Consider the following 22,066-nt stretch of genomic DNA (forward strand, 5'->3'; position numbering starts at 1 on the left):
ACCAATATGATGAAGGCCAAACTTAGGGAAAAAATCCTCTACTGCATATTTTATACAGAACTGACACTTTTTCACAACTCAGTTACTTTCTGTGTATAAAACTTTTCTATTTTCATAACAGCATTGACAAATGACTGCCTTGTGGATGAAAGAGACAACGCTAACTTTATATCCTGTTTTCATAGTGAATTTTAGATAAACCTTTTTGTTTCATGTTCAGCCTTTGTTGTCTGCATACCCCTCAAACCTGCAGTTTAACAATATTTCAGGCTTCAGCTGACACTTCAGCTTGAACACATGTCAACCACATGCAGGGGCTGAAGGAAGAAGATGGGAAGGAAGCCTTGATCTACGGTGAAGCTTCAGTATATTAGCATTGTTTCAAGGCACTCTGAGCACTGTCAAGTACAACAGAAGGTTAGGCTTCAGGCAAAGTAGTTTTACAAACACACACACTGTACTCTAATCCTATGCCTAACACAATGGACCAAATTAATCCCTAAATTAAGTTAGTAGTGAATTTGGTCATTATGTGGTCCTCCCAACTAGAGATACTGCCTCAGCAACCAAGCAGAACTCCATGTAGTCTTTTGAGGTTGTTCACAATGTGTTTTGCCAGCTGTTGGTATTTAGTTCTTCACTGAATGGATTCTGACAGACAGCCAACTAGGTAATTTATCATTTAAAGATTGTAAAACTGCCTCTGTTTCCAAAGGTATCTCCCAGTGTACAAAGTAAACATAAAATGTTACACAGGGCTATGGTAATATCAATCAAATTCCAACCAATACTAAGGACAGACTGTGTTAAGAGCTCTTTGATTTCTTTCCTTTGGTTTCTCTTTCAAATAACTCACTTGGCTGTGCCCTCTCCAGATGCTGGACATGAAGGACCTCAATTAGAGTTGCTAGATCGATAGAGATGCTATTAGATGAACAGAAGCACCTTAGGTAAGAGAGGAGGGGACCCTACTCTGCTAATACGCCTCCATGGTGAGTATATCCTCTTTTTTGGAGGAACCAAGAAACCTCCTTTGCACTCAAAGCACAAATTGTGCTGGGCTGGGGCAGGATAGAGTATGGTTTGGGGCAGGGAGAATAGATTCAATCTTTATTGGCTGTTTCTATAGCATTTCATGGCATAGAAGACCCAGTCACTGGCAGCTCAAGGGCTGGCCGATTCTGCTGGAGCAATGTTGGAATAGACAGGACTACTGGGCTACTGTAGCATGTGCCATTCACAGGGGCTCATCCTGCCACATGGGGTAAGGCAGGCATGTCATGCCCTGAGCTAGGCTGGAGGCTTCCAGACCCACATCAGAATTCCTCATGGGAGCCTTTCCTTTGCTCTGTCTCCTCTCAAACTGATCTGGATTAATTCCTCTAGCATTCCCCACAGTTGCATCCCAGCATGCAAGTTTCTCTGAGGAGAGCAAATGCCCCACATTAACTGAGCCGATTACACAGGTAGGTAAAATCCCTGTTGACTGTAACAGAAGTTCAGAAGTGCAGCAGAAGTTCCAGCCCTTCTCTTCCCTGTTAACTGAAGGACAACAAAGGTTCGTAGCAATGAAGAGTATAGCAATGCCCTTTTAGAAGGCTGGTGGGGAAATCCACAATAGCAGATCTGTTCTTGAAATAGCACAATAACAGATGCCACGTGCAGGGTTCCTTCTTATGCCACAGGAGAAGATCAAAGAGGGGACCCGTTCCTCTCCAGGACCAGTCTGCTTCACCCGATCCTGCCTAATGTTATAAGCCTGGTTAGACTCTGGATGGGTCACTTGAGTGTATGATTCTATAACTACTGTTACAAACCACCCAGACAGCTTCTGCTACAGGTGCTACAGAGATGGTGGTGGTGGTGGTCTGTTGGTCCTGGTTCATTGGTTGCCTGCTGCACAACCTGCAGCGCTTTAGACCACCAGCCGCACTGCCAATCAGGTAGTAGGGCTGCTATGTTTCTGCTCCCGTGCAGGGCCATCCAGGGATCAGGGGCCACTGCTTCCACCAGACCATCTATCTCAACATTACTGTAACACAGGCTGCCCTCAGCTCTCCAGGGTTGCTAGCAGGAATGGTTTCCAAACACAAGAGGGGATGGAACTTGTGACCTTTTCTATGCCAAGTATGTGTCCATCACTGAGCAATAGCCTTGCCCTTAAGAGCGCAATAAACCTGACTTAAGCACTGTGCCTTGCCTGCACTTCAGGAAAGTTGCACAGAGGATTGGGCAGGTTCAAAGGATGGCAACCAAGATGGTCAGAGGAATGCAAAATGGTCATATGCGAAAAGGTTGGTATTTAGCCCGGAGAAGGCTGAAGCGGGACATAGTAGTATCTTCAAATATCTGAAAACTGTCACATACAACAGGAAGACAAAAGTTACTTCTCTGCTACTCCAGAGGGCAGCATTAGATCTAAAGGGCTTGAGCTAAAGGAGGACAGATTTCATATAAGCATTATGTGAAACTGGTGACTTGTAGGAAAAGTTAAATAATGTAATTGATTCCTTAGATGAGCAGTAGGTCCCTAAACAAGGACTGAACACCCATTTGTTTAAGATTTCAGCTCTCAGCATCTGGTCCACAATTTGGGTTTGCTCCAAAGCTGCAAGCCCTCCCCTGCAACTCTATAGTGATTCTATAGGTATGCAAAGCTAAAGTACTAGCTGATGAGATCAAGGCAACTCATACACTGAATTTCTATGTTAATGAGATTGCTCAATGCTAATAAGGAGATACATGCAATGCTGCCTATCTCCTGGTTGGGTCTCCTGCTACATCCCTTCCACTGGCAGCTGGTCCCATTCATTCCCTTTCACAAGCAGTACCCATTGTTTGCAGAACAGAGATTTAGCACTTCCAGGGGCAGTGAACAGAATGAGTGAAATATGCTCATTTCTAGAATGGGACAAACAAGTAGAACTCCCTTATGTGAGCTCTACCAAGCTGCTTAACCTGAAAAATAGTGCTTTCACTCTTTTTTGTTTCCCAGTAGAAGTACTATTCCATCACCAGTGGTGCTACTTGTGAAAGGGATTTGTCAGGACTGGCTGCTTGCAGATAGCCCCCCTTGGATTCACAGCTCTGTTTTTCCCAGATGGCTCTACTCTTTTGTTACTTAAGATACCTTATAAATATATGGTTTGGGATTGACGTTCTTCAACATCCACCTCCAGATCTGCAAAACCTTTATTTTTTCATGTTTCAATCATATTTTCGATCCCTTATAATGTTTTGTCTTCTGCCTAACATCTACAAATAAGAACACAAGAAAAACCTGTGCTCAATCAGAACAGTGGTCTATCCAGTCCAGCATAGTAGCAAGCTGGATATCCACAGAATCCCTCAAACAGGATGAGTGCAAGACCTCCACCTGCCCAAGCTCCCAGCAACTTGTATATGCAGCCGATATCACTGATAACAGAGGAAGCACATAGCTAGCAAAGCAAGTAGCCATTGATAGCCTCCTCCTCCATGAATTCAATCAAATCCTCTGTTAAAGCCTTCCAAATCGGTAGCCATCACTATTATTTCTTCATTTCATTTCTATACCACCCCTTAGCCAAAGCTCTCTGGGTGGTTTACAATAAAGTATAAAACAAAATCACTACTTGTGACAGTAAAGTCTGTAATTTAACTATGCTTTATGTGAAGTGTTTTTCTTTATGCTGAATCTCCCACCAGTCAACTTCATGGGATGACACCAGTTTCCAGTATTATGGCAGAGGGAGAAAAATGTCTCCCTCTCCCCTTTCCCTTCACCATGAATAGTTTTAAAGACCTCTATCATGTTGTCCCTTTCTTGTCCTTTTCTATGCAAAGCAATACTAGTTGTTGTAGCCATTCCTCATAAGGAAGTTGCTCCAACCGCTTGACCATTTTAGTTGCCCTTCTCTGCACTTTTTCCCACTTAATATCTTTTCCAGATAAGACTATTAGAGCAGTATACGATATTCAGACAATCAAGCCACACCAAAAGTTTGCATAAAGGGAATATGATCTCGGCAGTTCTATTTTCAATTCCTTTCCTAACTATGCCTAATATGGAGAGTTTTTTTTTTTGCTGTGGCTACACACTGGAGCAACATTTTGATTGAGCTCTACACCACAACCCAAAAATTCCTTTCTTGATCAGTCACGGCTAGCTCAGATCTCATAGTCTGCACTTGAAAGTGGGAATTTTTTGCCACCATATGAATTGCTTTATCCTGGCTTACACTCAACTGCATTCACCACATTCACGTCCATTCTCCTAGTTTAGAGAGGTCCCTTTGGAGCACCTCACAATCCCTTTGGATTTTAAACAGCCTAAACAGTTTGCCATCATCAGCAAAGTTGGGCACATCACTGCTTACTCCTAATTAATTCATTAATTAATCATGATTCATTATGTTTATTAATCAAATAATTAATTGCTCCTTGCAAAACCAACGAGAAGTTATGGGTGGGGATAAGGTCCACAATCTGGGTTTGTTCAAGTCAGCAATTATAACAGCCTCCATCCTTCCAGTCTTCTGGTGATGCTTCTACTATTCCACTAAAGGGGCGTGCCCCGAAGTGGGGGAGGCTTGGGGCACCTAGCCATGTCAATCTCTCTCAGCACTCCAGCCTCCTTCCCTCTGCCTCTCTGGCATTTTACCTAGGCAGCCAAAAATGACACTCTGGTTAAAAATCGGGGAAAGTGGCACAGGGGTGGCAGAAGACTGCCCCCTCTGCACCTCACTCCAGCTGCTGGATGCACGTAAGGCTCTGAGTTTAGGATGGGGGCAACAGGACTGTTTGAGATGCTTCATAGTTTAGCAACCTGTAATTTTAATTAATGGTGATTGTTTCTGCTACATAATGCAGGAATGTAAAGGTGTCCAGAAGCATTCCCCCAGGCTTAAACTTAAACATATTTGTTAGCTAGTTTTAGATCCATCTTGACAATGTTGTACTCCAGTCAATTTGAGCAGTTTAAAGGATTTTGTGTGTGCTATAATATGTGATGTTACAAATGCAATAAATTTCAAATTACACTTATTTCCAACAAACCCCTAATATTTTCAGTTCCCCAAAACATGCTCCAGAGGGCCCTCTAAATTTCTGGAGTAGTTTTTGAAGGTGCACATGGAGCTTTGGAACAAATCAGCAGACTTGGAATCCACCTCTAGACCAGAGCAGTCTATTCTTATTACTCTTTCTTTTCTTGAGACTCCATAATCCAAAAGAGGAACAACTTTACATACCGGAGGGTTCCTGACTCCAGTCATGGCTAAATATTCTTATTTACCTGCATATGGTCATATGTCATCCATGGTTTATTTATGCTCTCTTGTTTTTATGCTAAAAACAAGGACTTCCTACTTCTTTACAATCCCTTCACTCTCTACATTTTAGTATTTTGTTCTAATTTAAAAATATATAAAACAAAACCAACCAAAAATGAAACTTAAGTATTTACAAATATGGATCTCCATCACTAGCATGATGTAACTATCACCATACATATCAAGGATGAACTTAATATGTATATGTCTGTGAACTCAGAATGAGCCAAAGAACACAACCCTAAGGAAAGCTATAGTTTGGGAATTGTCTTACGATCAAAACAGATATAAAGCTTCTTCTTAACCACATTAAGAAGAAGTTCTAGAAGCAGGTATATGATGTTGTGCTGAGTACTTAGTGGTGACTCGGCTCATATCTATTGTAAGAAGGTGCTGATCACAAAAGGATGTGGGCTTCTCGGTTTTCCATTAGTGCAGAAACCAAGAGCGCTCATTATTGCTGTACCAGCTGGACTACACACATGCTTATAAGAGACAGAACCTGAAAACGTACGTGCCACTACAGGTTGCCTACTGTAGAATCTGTGCAGGAGATAAATGTTGTGCTGGTATCTAAGAATAACCAGTCTGTCAAGATTATTCATTGGATGACGGTAATGTGCTGTCTGTTGGTATCCAACAAAATACAGCATTACAGCTAGATCCTTCAGCTTGTCATGGGAAATAAGCACGTTGCACAGAATCATTGTAGCAATGCAATTCTAGACATGCTTACTCAGAACTCCATTGATTTTCAGGGCTTCTGGCTGCTGAAATCAATGGGACATGTTCCCCATTTGAGTTACTTTCAGATTCTAACTGTGTGGGGGAAAGATCCCAAAATGGATCTGGTTTAATATGCGTTTTACTGATACTGGCTACTTCAAAACTGGAATCTAAGATTTTCACTCAGATCCTACAGGTCTGAATGAAGAAGTATTTCACAGTGTGCGCTCCAATTAAACGGCAAGCTTTATTTTAAGTATATCCTCCCCATCAGTGAGGGTGTTCAAGGAAAGATTGGACAACCATATGTTGGACAACCGGAGCCGGGGTCAGACTAGATGGCCTGGAAGACCCCTTTTGACTCACTTTGTTTCTATGTTTCTAAAGTTGATGGGATCCCTGAATACAAATGGGGAAAGATTTGTAAGACAGAGCATCAGTAGTTTTTACTTTCTTCCCAAAGACCATTTCCATTTATCCTGATACTACTCTGGATGTTAGTATCAAATATCCAGACACCACTCTGGAGTCCTGCTGAAACAATAATTTGAAGTTTTGTAAACCTGTCACTAAAAAAGCCTAGTTATGACATGCTTGGCACAACAATATTAACTTTAATAGATTGCCCCTGTATCTGAGATTGAAAATGTGTAACCAGGTTATGCTATGTTTTATTTGACTGCAATACTTGTATATATCATTGAGATAGTCAGTGTATATATGTTATATTTTGTTTACCAATTTATCTATGTACCTTTTGCTATGAAATTTAACTATGTTTCATAAATTATTTCTCTGGTATAGCACTGGTCTCCTTTGAGAACATTGTAGTTCTTTCCTGATTACTTTTTCTTTTTTCTGTTTTAATGGAATAATATTTTTCTGATCAACCATTTCTAGAGTGTAAGCCCACAGGCAAGGACTTCCTGTTTTCACCGATTCTGTGCAAATTATTCTAGGACCCCATTTTGCTGAAGAATGAGGTACAATCCTTTGAATAAACAATGGCAGCTATGTACTTTCAAGATGCAACCTGGATGTCTCTTGAAGTTCTCTATCACAGCAGCATACTGGTGAGAAAGAGTGAACCTGATGGTATGTAAAGGCTCTCTTCAGACATTGCGCTGTCCAAGAAGCATCTTTCCCAAACTTTCTTCTGTAACATGATTAATATAGTTGCCTCTTAGTTTGCCACCACCATCAGCTTACCAAAGATATATCAGAACTAAAGGCAAAGTTAAAATCTGGGCAAATGCAGAGAGCAATTGCCCATTCCTGATGGAAATTCTAGAGTAGGCAACTTGTAGGCCAAAACATCCAGAAGCTACCATTCCCATCCACCCAAGCCAGCATGGACAGTGATGAGGTGTGATGGTAGCTGAAGGTCAAAACATCTGCAGGGCCACAAGTTGCCAACCGTGACCTAGCAGTTTCCAGATTAACTAATAGCCTCCAAAACCTCCTATCAATGTTCTTATATAACATCCAATTTTCCCAAGTTGTTTTTCCCTAAATACCATCTGCAGAAAATAAGAACCAATTCAAAATTTGTGAAAGACTGCCAGTTATTATTCCCTCTGATAATTAACACATTATAGACATAGTTGTGTACTTACAATAGATCTGATGAGATTTTCTTTCGCCAGTTTCAGAGAGCTTTTATAGCAGTTTGCCAGGTCTTCTTTATGACTATCGCTAATATGCCCTCGTGCTATAGGTCCCACAGTATGAATGACATCTGCAAAGAAAGATACCAAATCATGAAAAAGATCTTGTGTCACATGAAATGGCAGTCTAATATCTCTACATATATTTACAACAGCTACAGCCAAGACATTGTATCATCATAATGATAAAGGTAAGTTTAAATTAGGATATTTCAGTTAAAGGCAGAAACAACAGAAGTTAACAGAGGCTGTCTTTTTCCTGGCCCTAAATTAAGGCATTTATAGAGATATTTTAATCTATACTATAATAATCAGCTTCTTTTCTGTTCTTTCCAGTGTCCTTGTCCTACAGCCTGACCTGAACTAATCGGCCAGTGGCGTTATCACAGAAAGCAACTGTTTTGGACTGTCATCTTGTGCGTCTGCAGTCTGTGATACTGGCTTGTCTTCAGCTTATATTTTAGCCTCTTATGGGTACAGCAGCAATTTCTTGCAAGACACTAACTCTTCCTTCTTTCCTGAAGCACATTTAGGTGACATATATATTATAACCTTTGATGATATCCGTCACAGTTTCTGGAAAACTTCTTATAGATGGAAATTGCCAGTAAGGATTTACAAGAATTTAGTTCCTGTTTGCAAATCATGTCCCCGTATCCCATTTGCAAGCCCAAACATTTGCAGGAGCATAATTCGCAGGATTTTTTTTTGGGGGGGGGGGAGTAATTTCCTGAACTTGTCTATGCATTTCAAAGTGTGTACTTCTGAAAATCACAGTTCTCCACAAAATACATTTTCATCCTTTAGCCTAAGGGGAAAAGGTGCACATTTGAGGTGCACGTTTGGAAAAGTGTACATTTGCCATGTTAAAAAAGGTGTGCTTTTCTTGTAGAAAAAAGGCCATGTGTTTGTATGTGAGGACAAGCACCCAAGTGGAAAATGAACTTTGAACTGAACGTTCACCCATTCTTAATTGTCAATGGAATCTCATCCTTGTTCCCCCAGCTCTCAGAGAAGGATAATGATTCATTCCAAAGCCCCACATTACAGAATACCTCTTCATTCCTTGAGAATTCTGGGCCACGAGAGCACTATCTCCTATTAACTGCTATTATTTGCATGTTCCCTAGTCACCAGTCATCCCATCCAGATCGTAACAGTTTTTGGTTCAGCAGGGAAAGGGGAAATATATAGCTGTGTCTTGCTGATCCTCAGGCTCTGTTCAGCGGATTGGAAGCATTCCTATTTACCTTTCCTTCTCTGCTAACTTACCAAGCCAGGAAGGAAGGGATAGCCTGTAGGTACAGGACAAGACCATCTGAAGACACAAACCTTAGAAATCGCTCTCTCTTACTTTTTGGTGCCCAGTTCATATATTACAACAGTGGAAAATGCCTTGCCACCTCTGGGATCCATGTTAGTATAACAGAATGTTAGACCATATGAGGCTGTCCTGTTCATTTTTTATTAATTAATTAGTTCCATTTCTACACTGTCCCATAACCTGAAGATTCTATGGGTGGCTTACAATGCTAGACCAGCATAAAATATGCAACTATTATAATAAAACAGTTATGTTTGGTATAACCACTTGGTATAAGCCACTTTTTTGCTTCTCTGTCTACCACCAGCACTTGGGTGGCAGGGATGAAGCTGGTACGAAGTAGCAACTTGATTAGGATGATTCCTAACAACTCAATTTCCCATACAATATCAAAGCAATGTGAAGTCTGTCCAGCAGTGTATATGGCAGAATTGTTTGTGGCTTCCATGGTACCAGAAGAATGTATCTACTGGCAGTGACTCTGATGTCATGCTAAGAAGATACCAAAAAAGCATTCATGGTTTGCAATCCAGCACATTGGAATCACCAGTTTCTTCTTCAGCACCATTAATATTCAGTACACCTCTGGCAAGTTTCTCCCTCTCTTTTCATCTTTTTTCCCCAAACATGCACCAGCAAATTTACAATAATTTTAAATTGATTTTCCACTGTCTTCTGCCTAATTAAAAAATGTTTACAATATGGCTACCATCCAAGCCTACCCCTAGCATCTTAGCACATTCTTAAGTTCTCCCAAGCCTGCCAGGCAGAAATCACATTTCATTTCTTTCCTTTCCTTTGTGATTAGAAAATGCAAGTATTCAAATGACTGCCAGTGGGCAACCTCCATGAATGAATCTGTTTTGCCAGTAAAATCAGTATGCCTGGTACAACCCAAATATGGAGGGATAACTGACAGCTATAAAACTCACACCAGGGAGCACAGAAAAGGGAAACGATCAACCTACTCTTTTTGATCATAGCTATTTTGCCTAGTTATAGGAAGAAAACTAGGTCTGGCCTAATGCTTGATTATTACATCCACAGTACATATCAGCAGGGCCCTTTAAATTTGTTTCCAAAAAAGTGAAATTTGAAGTAGGCACTTAGCATTTGTCACATGACACGAACGATGACAGTCAGTAATTTGGTTTTACCCTTCAACTAAGCTACGCATTATAAGCCATATGCATTTTATGCAGTACAGTAATAAAACTGAGAACTGCTGCCAGTGGAACAAACAAATATGGAAATATGCTGGGAGAAATACGTGTTTCTACATTTTGTTCTGGAAACCCTCTCATTACTGTTGTTTATCATATTTGACTGCAACAGCTTGCTCACTGAACTGTGTAAAAACAACATTTCTATAAATGTGAAGTTAGGAAGTTAGGTCACTGGTTTTTAAAATGGAAATGTTTTTATGGTTAAAGCCCACCCGCTGTCTAAAATATGGAAGCTTTCCTGTTCTTTGTTCTGCCAAACTTGTGGGTACCACAAGCGCATGTCACAGCAGGACAATATCACCAGCAAAAAATACCTAGGACCACAACATGGAGCAGGAGCAGTAAGCAAGCTTGATATTTTATTGATGAACAAGACTAGCAATATTAATACATCATTCATAATTAACCATGTCCAAACAGAGCATTAATATGCATATGTTTTAAGATGGTATTGGAGCTGCAAATAAAGCTACTAATTACCAGACATTTGCACTGATGTACGAGACTGCCATAACTGGAAATGAGAGGGTTCGTGATACTGCCTTGGTCCTATGAGTTGGTATAGTTGCTTTATTGCTTTGCCTGTTGCATTCCATCCGTCAACCATGCATGCTGCTACAAATATGAATTTGCATTTTCTTACCAGACATGTGTTAACAGGATGAACCACATATATTATCAATCAATTCCTCAGCTATAGGGGTTCCTCCATCTTTGGGGTTGGTGGGCTTATGTGGAATTATATTAGCATGTTGCAAGGATTACCACGAAGAAAGCTTGTCTGTTCATAAAATAACTGCCATGGTAAGCATAGCCAGTTCCAAAATACTCATTTCCTGGAATGCAAATACACCTCAAATACCAAATCATATGTTTATTCTACAAACCACAACTAAATACCCAGTTCAGAAAAGATAAACCAGTGAAGCCCAAAGAATACCCAGACAGACAAGCAACCCTTCACTGTCCAAAAATGCAGGCAAAAGATATAGAAACTGTGTATGTCTCTGCTCCAGGCAAAAAGCACACACAATCCTCAGCAAAACATCTCCTTCACGCCACTCTGCCCCTAGCCCCCAGTCCCCCACGGGACTCCCTACTATCCATCAGCTTGCCATTTTTTCTTTTTTCGGGGTGCATGACTCTTCCTCATGACAAAGCACCAGATATTTTTCTTTTCTAAGAACATATCTTGGGCTGGAAACTACATGGCACAATGCTTTGCAGCATACCACCTCCTAGTTAAAACAAACAAACAAAAATTAAAAGGAGGCACAGGAAGCCTGCTGGACCACAAAGAAAGGTTCCATAGGGACCGTTTTTAGGACCTAGCTCTCATAACTAAGCTAGATGTCTGTGTATTTTCCACCCAATGCCTTTCCAAGTAGTATTCCAAGCTAAAAGACAAAAGTGAGAAGCTGGAATTGCTGGTTTGGCAAAGACAACAGAGGCAAGTTTAAAGTGGGCAGGTATGCCTGCAACCAAACCTTCTACTGAAAAGATGAGACTTGCATCTAGGTACAGAAGCAATATAATCTATTGGTGTGAAACAACAAGACAAGTGATTGAACCTCCTGCATTTCCAAAATTTCTTAGTGATTTTAGGATACCAGTGAAAGGGAAACAGGCAGAGCTTTCAGAAAGCCAAGCCCACCTATCTGCATTTCAGGAAAGCAGAAGAACATCAACAGAAAGGGAACAGGTGTAATATCCTTCTAATGGCCAACCCACTGAAGCAAGGATAGGAGCTATCTAGCCTCCAGATGTTGATAGACTGCAACTCCCATCAACATAGCCAGAATAGCCAAAAGTAGGCGGTGGTTGATAGAGACATAAAGGCCTTGAAAACTCTGGAAAAATGGGAGGGGGGTTTCTGCCTTGTTTTTCCCCAGGCCTTCATATCTCTAGTAATGAGAGGTGCAGTCCAACAACATCTGGAGGGACACAAAATGTCCATCCCTTCACTAAGAGACAGGGGTGGAGGGAGGACTCCGGAACAGCAGTCACTTGGAACTGGCTACAAGATAATCATTTATGCCCGACAGATGTGAGGCTGCCTTGAATTATACAGAAAACCTGTGACTTCATCTCTCAAATCCAAAACATTCAATCACTTTCTAGAAAACAGAGACTTACCAAGAATTGTAAAATGTTTACAAGCAGTTACACAATTAGCATCAGAAAAGAAAATGTTTCAGTGCTTGTGCGAAATAAGCAGTTTATTGTTAAAGGTTAATAACAAATAAAGCATTGAAGGCAGGCAAAGAAAGAGAGAGAATGGGGAAAGAAAACACTTTGGGGAACTGTATTAGGTCTGCTCTCATCAAATGCATTAATACTCTTGGCAAACAAATGAAACATAGATGGAAATTAGGAGATGGGACCAAATGAGATATATTTACCAATACTGATGAGGAAAGAAGAATAAGCAGGAAACTAAACTTGAGAAAAGGACACAGTAAAATGCAAGCTGATAGAGACTTTAGAAAATAACTTTAAAAACACATTCCTAAAAACAAACATGGGAAATAATATGTGTGGTGTAAAAGTTATTCTTGGTGGAGTATGAACATGTTAGATGCCACTTTTGAGAACTGAAAGTAGCTTTTTAAATACCTAGTGCTGCTGGCTTGGCAACACAATCTTCCCCTTGCCGCCCACCCCCCGCCCAACACTGCTTTGCAGGTCCTATCCAAATAGATTTATGAAAGACATGAGGCATTAATTTGTGCCAAGTATTACCAGAAATTGGTTGGTTCCAGATTTAGTCATGCTTACAGTAGACCCAGTACAATCAATGGGACAACTTAGTTGCAACTAATTGCAGTTCCATTCCACTTCAACAGATCTACTGCAAGGATAACTAAATTTATTGCATATTTTTTATTCCCTTCTGCAAAAATCTTGAAACAGTGTACATGGACCCCACTCCTTATCCTTCTTATTCTAAACATGAATTTAGAATGCCAGCAGAGGCATAGGAGCTATCGAGTGTATTGCACTGAGTGCAACATGTATGATTATCTACCAGCTGGGCGTAAGTTGGCAGTGTCATAGATTCTTGGGTCACAAAGAACAAGTCTGTTCCCTCAAAGCCAAGATTGCTGATCCTCAGAAGAAGTTAGGGAGAGAATGAGAGTTAGTGAATGAAAGTTTAATGCATCTAATAGTCTCAGTTTCTGGCAGGTAGTTCCTCTACTCTCACAGAAAATAGGAAACACAGGCAAGGAGGATATTAATCTGAAGCAAAGGAAAATAATCCATTAGAAAAGACCCATTCCTTGGAACATAAGCAAACATCCTTTCATGCCAAGGAAGTACCTCCAGGAGTGGGAGTCTTGCAGTAGTAGGAAATCTGATTAGACAGGGAGACAGATGTACTTATGATGGGTACGTAGACCACACGAATAACTGTTTGCCTACAGCATAGATATCACATGCCATCTAGGTAGCTTTGTGGATAGAGTCAGTGATTGTGGTCCATGTTGTACGAATGACAAAGGGGGAAAAGTAGCAGGTCTTGGAAGCTAAATTCAGGATGCTAGGCTGCTAGGCTGAAATCCAAGACCACCAACATAGCTTTCTCTAAAATTCTTCCTTTTCCACATGCAGGGCCAGCTAAACAGTGGAGAAATCTGAGTACACAGATGAAATATGGTGTGGAGTGAAGATTCAGATTTGTTAATAAATATAAGTGCACTCTGGACAAGTTCATAAGAAGTGTCATGTTGGATCAGACCAATGCTCCCTCTAGTCTAGCACTCGAGAAGAGGAGCTGGTTCCACTTGAACCAAAATGGAACCAGACTGGTGGAACTAAGCATAAAAAAGATGGCAGAGCAACTTTTAAACTCAACCCTGGGAACAGCATTAGAAGCTGGGAAGCATCTGGTTCAAGTTGAATCACCCCTGAGGATGAAGATGAAAATGTTTCTGATTGCCTAAATGCAGAAGGGGAAGAAATATACCACGGGTATATGGAAAAACTTACGCAAGAGGCTTAAGCAGGATAGCAGCAGTGGCACTTCACAAAAAGACCTGGGGAAGAATAACATGAATAGGTACTTCTGCGCAAATTCCAGAAGCCTCTAAGCCAAAATGGAAGCATGGAGTGCCTACTGTTAAAAAAGACACCACTTAAAGTGGGTATTACAGAAACCTGATGGAATGGAGCAGGATATAGTTATCTCTGGCTGTAACCTACAGGACGACAGAGAAAGGCATACCGGAGAGGGATTGTTCTATACATCAAGGAAGACATAGCGTTGAGCAAACTGAACAACCTAAAAGGTAGACAGAAATGCTGTGGGTGACAATAAGAAGCTCCAAAGCTAGTTTAGTATAAGGAGCATGTTATTATCCTCCAGATCAGAATACTCACAGTGGTCTTGACACAGGAAATGAAGTCCCCCAAATGAGGAAATGACGCAATCATGGGTAATTTCAGTTAATCCCACATTGACTAGACAAATGCATATTCCAGTTGTGACAAAAAGTGAAATCAATACAGCTCTGTCCGAAAACAAGTGGACATGGATATGGAACCAACTAATAGGAAGTGTATATCTGCATTTACCATATTTTTCCAAGTATAGGACGATACTTTTTCTTTAAAATATTCACCTAAAAATGGAGGGCCGTTTTATACACAGGGGGCTGAGAGGAGAACCATGGGTGCGCTCGGATGGGGAGACTGGTGTGATCGCAGCATGCTCAGGGGGAAAGTGGGCATGGGTGCACTCCGGGAGAGACAGGTGTGGGCACAGGCGCACGCACGAGGAGGCAGCAAGATGCTGTACTAGCTCGCGTGCACACAGACAGCAGCAGCTTGCTAGCTCGGGGATCGATAAGAAAAGTGGGGGGCGTCCTATACTTGGGGATGTCTTATAGATGGAAAAATATGGTAATCTAAAGTGGTATCACCCAGGACCCAGCAGAAAATATAACTATAGCTGAACCAAAAGGAAATTTAAAATTAATTATTTAAGTTGAAAATTATCTTGGAACTCCAACACAGTCGCATTTGAATCTTAAAGAGGATGTTTCTCTGAAATGAGGAAACTGGTAAAGAAGTTGAAGGGAGGAGTAAAGAGGATTAAACCCCTTCAAAATGCTCTGTGGTTGCTTAAAACCACAATAATAGAGCAACTAGAATGCATTGAACAGGTTGGGAAAAGTAGCATTAAATCACCAGCACAATAAGGAGTGCCACATAACCATTAGAGAGAAGAAAGTTTCCTTCAGAAAATCAAAGTCTTGTCCCAAAGAGGAAAACAAAAGCTTGCATAAAGGAGGTACAAGCAGACAATAAGATGCAAAAAAGCATTTTGAGGAGCATATTGCAAACAACATCAAGGCCAACAATAAAGAATTCTTTAGAAACATGAAGCCAGCTAGAGAAGTAGTTGAACCATTGGGCAATAATGGATTGAAAGGTGTACTAAAGGAGGATAAGATGATTGCAGAGAACCTGACTGAATTCTTTTCATCTATCTTCACTGAAGAAGATAAAGGATAGATATCTGTGCCTGAACAGATGTTTCCAGGGTGGAGTATGAAGAATTGGATAAATGATGGTGCCAAAAGATGAAATTCTCAACTTTACAAACTGTACATGGCTACATCACCATGGTACCCATTCTAGAGTTCTTAAGGAACTCGTAAGTGAAATTACTGACTTACTAACAAAAGTCTTAACATGCTCCTAAGATTAGCCACTGTTCCAGAGCAGCTATTCTGTCCATGCCTCCCTTAATGTATTTTTTTAAAAATCTTACTTTAATAAAAAAGAAACTACTGTGGGAAAATCCACCAATTTATCCTCATGAGGTAGGTTAATCCCAGGACTTCACAAGAAGTTTCAGGGTTGAACAAGGACTACTTAAGAACTCTAACCACTGTACAACACTGTCTATGTTGTTATATTTCTCCAGCTACCCACCCTATATAAGGTAGTAGCCAAGACAGGCCTCCCATTGTGGTTCAGTCTAATGTGAACCCAGAAGTCCCCTCTGCAGAATATGAGGAGGCTCAGGTGACAGCGGTGGCGAGGAGCGCCTTCCTTCAGCTTCGGGTGATTAATCAGCTGCGCCCCTACCTGGAGTACGACTGCCTGGCGACGGTGACACACGCGCTGGTGACTTCCCGCCTAGACTTCTGTAACGCGCTTTACGTGGGGCTTCCCCTGAAGACGGTCCGAACACTTCAATTGGTGCAAAATAGAGCTGCCAAGTTGCTGACGGGGACGGGGCGTTATGCTCACATGACTCCAGTCCTCCGTCAGCTTCACTGGCTTCCCATTGAAGCCCGGGCCCAATTCAAGGTGTTGATTATGACCTATAAAGCCCTAAACGGCTTGGGTCCTGGCTACCTGAACGAGCGCTTACGTCCGTATATGCCCGACCGCCCCTTGAGATCTGCGGGAGAGTCCCTTCTCTGGGAACCCTCCATGAAAGAAATTAGGAGAGTAAGTACTCGGAGGAGGGCTTTCTCTGCGGTGGCACCCAACCTATGGAATTCACTCCCCAAAGAGGTCCGCCTGGCACCGTCGTTACTGGTTTTTCGGCACCAGGTAAAGACCTTTTTATTTAAACATCATTTCAATTGTTAAAACATATGATCTGGCCAGGGCAACTTCTTCTCTTTTCTCCTCCTATATTATTTATTTACTTATTTTATACTGATAATTTTAATTTTATATTATTATGTTTGTAACTCAGTGTATTTTTTGCATTTTTGTATTTAATGGTAATTTATTATGTTCTATTGTATTTCAGTGTATTTTATCATGTTGTAAGCCGCCCCGAGGCTTCGGCAAGGGGCGGCATAGAAATGTAATAATAATAATAATAATAATAATTGTAGAATTTTCTTCCTAATTTCTCTGTCCTCAAAATTCCATAGGTCATGGAAGTTCATGGGTCCTGAACGTACTTTTAAAGTATCTTTTCCTTCTAAGTTATAAATTATTATACTTATATAGGCATCTGGAGTCTTTCAAGTATTTTAAAACCACAATTGTATCATTGGGTGGTCCTGTTCCTTTTCCGGAAGGACAGGCACCTGAAGATTTGAGTTTGCTATTACAGGGAACAAGTAAGCCCATGCAACAGATTGTTGCAGTAGTCAGAGTTTACATAGCTATTTATTAGATTTCTAACCTTCCCCATTAGCCACAACAGCTCCCTCCCTCCCTTCATTTCCCCCTTTCCCCCCTCCCCATCAGCCCCTCAACATTCTCTACCTATTTAGGGTGTCTGGCCTTATCTTTGTTACATTTAATTAGGTTTTCCCCCATTTCTTCCTCACAGACAGCTTGGTCCCAGCCATATCAGAAACTTTTGAGGTTTTGTAGATGATAGAATACTGAACAGGCAAAGGAATGCTCTCATCCACCTGAGAATGAGGAGCAGTTCCATAATGCCATGGAAAATTCTGCCAGATATAGCATAAAGGATAAGTCAGTGCTCCAATCAAATCCAGAAAGGGATTTAACTTCAGTCAGCACATAAATGGTTAATTTTTGAGCTGGGACAGGCATAGTCTCAGTCCATCATTCCACCTTTCTTGACTCAGCAACCATGAAAGAGAGGGGACAAGAACTGGATATGGAATATTCACACATAGGATCGCATCCAGAAAAAATCTAAGTTTGGGTTTAGATTATTTCATTTGTTGGTTTTTGTGAAATGGAACAGTCTTAAATCAAAGTATCGCAGATTAATTGTCTTGCAGGCTGAAAGTACGAGACCTTATACCATGAAACACTTTGTATCTTGTTTCATTTTAGCTATGCATAAATGATTCAAGCATACAAGCGTCTCATCTATACTTCTGGGTACAATATATATTTAATACATTCATGTGACTGCTCAGACAACAGTGAAAATTAATGTAATTTGCAGATTTAATCAACTTTTCAGAAGCAGTCCCCAGAGGACCTGTGAAAAATGAAATGCATATAGAGTTCTGCCTCATCAATTATATCATAAGTTTTTTTTTAAAAAAATGAAATTAGAATTGTTATATTTGCTTTTTCGTTAAATAAACAAGTCGATAAATATTTGGGGCTATTTTGATAAATATTTACAGAGGGTAATGAGTCCTACCAAAGAGGAGGAACAGGTGGCAGATGAGGGAATGACAGCAAAGGAGGAAAAATGACTTTTGTTTACAGAAGTGTAAATTGAAAACTGTATGTCTGACAGAAAATGAATGTAGGGCATGGATGTAATTTACAATTATTCTTTTCAGTGCTTTACCAATATTCAGAACTGTTAGTGTTGATGAATTTTCAAACAGAGGAGTACAAATAACTTTCTCACATGTATAGCTTTTTAAAAGTGTCAGCAGTGCATTACAACGGTCACCAAAGTGACACATCAAGTCGAGAATCAATTACATGTTCCTTTCATTCACCCCCATTCTCATATTCATACTCATAATCAGTCCATCTACCAAACTGCATAATGAAGCCATATTCTGTCAATCAAGGAAAGAATGGCACGAATTTTAAGGCAGAAGCTATTGCACAATAGCGAAGGGAATAAAAGTATGACAGGACAAATTGCTAAGGGCTCTGTTTGTGAATCCTATCAGTCAATTTATACAGCAAGTCCCACCCACATTAGCTCTAAAAAGGGAAAGCTGAAAGTTCATTTGAAGGGAAACAGAATTAGTTCTTGTTATTCTTACGTATTAAAGGTTAGGATGCTGATTATATGTAGGAAAGGCTTTGGTGTACAGAATGCTAATTTTACTCACATTCTTTTTCCAAGATCGCTGGACATGAAACACACATTTATGACGCATCACAGACATTTCTTAAGTAAGTTAATGTTCACAGGGTACTCTCCAACATTTGTATGTTTTTTTCTCTATTTCAAGAAGTAAATTTATTATTAGTAGTACTAATAATAATCTCCATTACCAACAGATTAATCCCAGTTTATAAACTGAAATGATAATGAGCTTCCAAAGCATAAGGAATAGGTTTTGTGCACTGTGCTATAAAATACCTCCAAAATTTAGATGCTGTCTCTTTTCTGAATGCCAAAGATCATTTCAGGCCAGAACACAACACATAGTTGATTATCTTGCAGTCACTAAACCAAAACTATGCATATTTCAACTGATAATAAGTAAGCAACATTAGACTTAAATTAATGAGTGTAGTGATGCTTCACTGTGTGCCCTTCATACTATAAGCTAATAGTCCTTAAATTATGTGCATATGTTAAACAAATAGTCTACGCAATCCCAAGGATTCCTGGTCCCATACTGATGAAAGACCTCAGATACCAGTGAAGGACTGTTGTTGAGGTTCTGTCCCAGGTGCTGATGCAAATGTTCATTATAGCAGTGACAACTGGAAAGAGGCGAATACACCCATACATCCGTGTTGCAGAGCAAATATATGAGCTGCAGTAAACCTGGCCTTTGTTCTATAATTCCCTTGTTTAGGCAGAGGTGCACATATTAGTCAGAGGATCTAGCATACTGCCCTATTCCCCCATTACGCTCATTCCTTACCTCTACCACACTAGCCCAAGAGTCTTACTTGATAGAGCAGGGGCACTCATACTTTTAAAACAGGTTGCCAGTTCACTGTCCCTCAGACTGTTAGGGGGCCAGACTATAGTTTGAAAAAAATATGAACAAATTTCTATGCACACTGCACATATCTTATTTGTAGTGCAAAAAACAGGAAAAAACAATACAATATTTAAAATGAAGAACAATTTCAATCAACATAAACTTATTAATATTCCAATGGGAAGTATGGGCCTACTTTTGATTAATGAGATGGTCAATGTCCGGTTCCATATTTGCTCCTCTCTTCTGTATTCTCACTCCTCTCCGACTAGATGGCCCGGGAGGCCCCTTCTGACTTGCTCTGTTTCTGTGTTTCTATATTCAGAACCAATGCATGCGTGCAATAGGGGGAAGAGCGAGTGTGTGCGCAATTAACAGTGGCAAGACCAGCACAGCAGCAGGAGCTAGCCAGAGCTAGCAGAGAGAGCCGGCGCAAGCACAGTTGAAGGGAGTTGTTACAATTTGGTACATGTGCCGGCTCTCTGCTAGTCTCCAAAACTGAAAGAGTTTTAGAGTACGCCTGCACCAGTTCAGAACTTTTGGACTTGCTTGGAGATCGTTTCTCCAAACAAGTCTGAAAGCTCTGAGACGGGTCAGGTAAATGACCTTGGCGGGCCGTATCTGTCCCGCAGGGTGTAGTTTGAGAATCCTTGCGATAGAGGATAGGTAATGACACTGCTTTAGGGTGCAAGCATAAGCATATTTAGGGAGGGAAAAGTCCTACAGCTACCAGAGTCACAGGACTTGTTTCTGTCAAAGCATGCAACTTTACCCTTAAATTATTAGGGTATCCTTAAATTATACCTGACAAATTATGCTTGTGCATGCTTCACTTAGGGATGGATGGGCACTGCAAAATTTGTTCCTCCGCTGCATTTTAAGTTGGTGTTTTTTTCACATTTACTATGGGTAAATTTGCAAGAAATTACTTTTTTTTTTTTTAAAGGAGAAGCTACTCTGTAGAATACATGCAACTTGGAAAAAGCCAGTCTGCTGCAGAATCTGTAGAACTGATTCATTAGATTCTATTATATATTTCTCTGTCATCTCTAGCTTCACTAAATTTATAGATGAATATTTTTAAAGTGTAACCTTTCCTTTTATTTTCTTTTTTAAAGAACTGATTTCTAGAAAATGATCACATGCATTAGAATAACTGTGTTACTAGTAAGTCATTACTCATTCCTTTTACTTTATGCATGGTATGTACATTCTAAAGTTTCACTGAAGAGAAAAGCAAGAGAGAATTACCTAAGAAAATGGTGTGGTGTTATATTCCTCTATACTTCTGTTAAAATTCCACACACACACACCCCAAAAAAAGAAGAAAGAAAGGAACTTTCTCTAAACCTTCAGGAAAAATGAACAAAGTCCAAACATTTTTCAGCTATTCTAACAATTATCATTGTCTACCGTCTATGCAGCAGTTTTAATGTACCTAGTTCGGTACAATCTGTATTTCATTTATCCCTAAAACAATCCTTGAGATTATACTTCTAATTTTCATTTCAAAGATGAATAATTGTAGGATTTAATGCAGACAGGGCCACACAATTTATGGGCTATGGTTGAACTGAGACTTGAATCAAAGATTTACCTGAGCCCAATACTTCTACTATCCAATGGACTATATAGGAGTTCAAGTGCCACTAAATCACTGTGTGAAAATTAAATCAAAATGATGCCTTTGCTGAAATGGAATTCCTGTGTAACCAGTCTGACCTAGTCTTGTGAGTGTACGTTCTTCATGAGGGTAAGCTCCATGGTTCTTCTATTATATCATGACCCCTTTTAGAAAAAGCCAGGTCAGTTCATCCTTGTGAGGAAATAGCTGCTCATATCGACCACTCAACACATTATTGTTTTCGTCAAATACGAGGAGCAACTATCTAGTCCAGAATTCGGTTCTGCAATGGCCAGCCAGATGTCCATGGGAATCTTTAAGTAGTTCATCAATATAATAGCACAACTGTTTTATGTTGTCTATGGGTTTTAATAAGATGTAAGCTGCCCTGAGGGCTTTGGCTAGTGGGGTGGCATATAAAATAAATGAATAAATAAATACTAAAATAATAAAATAGCACCCTCCTGCTCATGTTCTCCTAAATTCCCCAATGAATTTATCTAGTCCCTTCTTAAGATCACATGAACTTGACCCTCAGGTGTAAAGATCTTCATTAAGACTCACATCCTTGCTCAGAACGGTGTTTGCATGCAG

At 40.3% G+C, this 22,066-nt stretch overlaps 1 protein-coding gene across 6 annotated transcripts in view; it reads right to left on the reverse strand.

Annotated features, from left to right (window-relative positions):
• MACROD2 (mono-ADP ribosylhydrolase 2) overlaps positions 1-22,066 on the reverse strand; it is a 920,410-nt gene that overhangs the window by 323,176 nt on the left and 575,168 nt on the right. For all 6 annotated transcript variants that reach the window (XM_044454670.1, XM_044454671.1, XM_044454668.1 and 3 more), the window contains exon 6: positions 7,655-7,776. In XM_044454670.1, the coding sequence (XP_044310605.1) occupies positions 7,655-7,776 (122 nt within the window). The remainder of the gene's footprint in view (positions 1-7,654; positions 7,777-22,066) is intronic.

Source organism: Varanus komodoensis, unplaced genomic scaffold (genome assembly GCF_004798865.1).
Source record: "Varanus komodoensis strain SLA01 unplaced genomic scaffold, ASM479886v1 scaffold7_3, whole genome shotgun sequence".
Classification (NCBI taxonomy): Eukaryota; Metazoa; Chordata; class Lepidosauria; order Squamata; family Varanidae; genus Varanus; species Varanus komodoensis.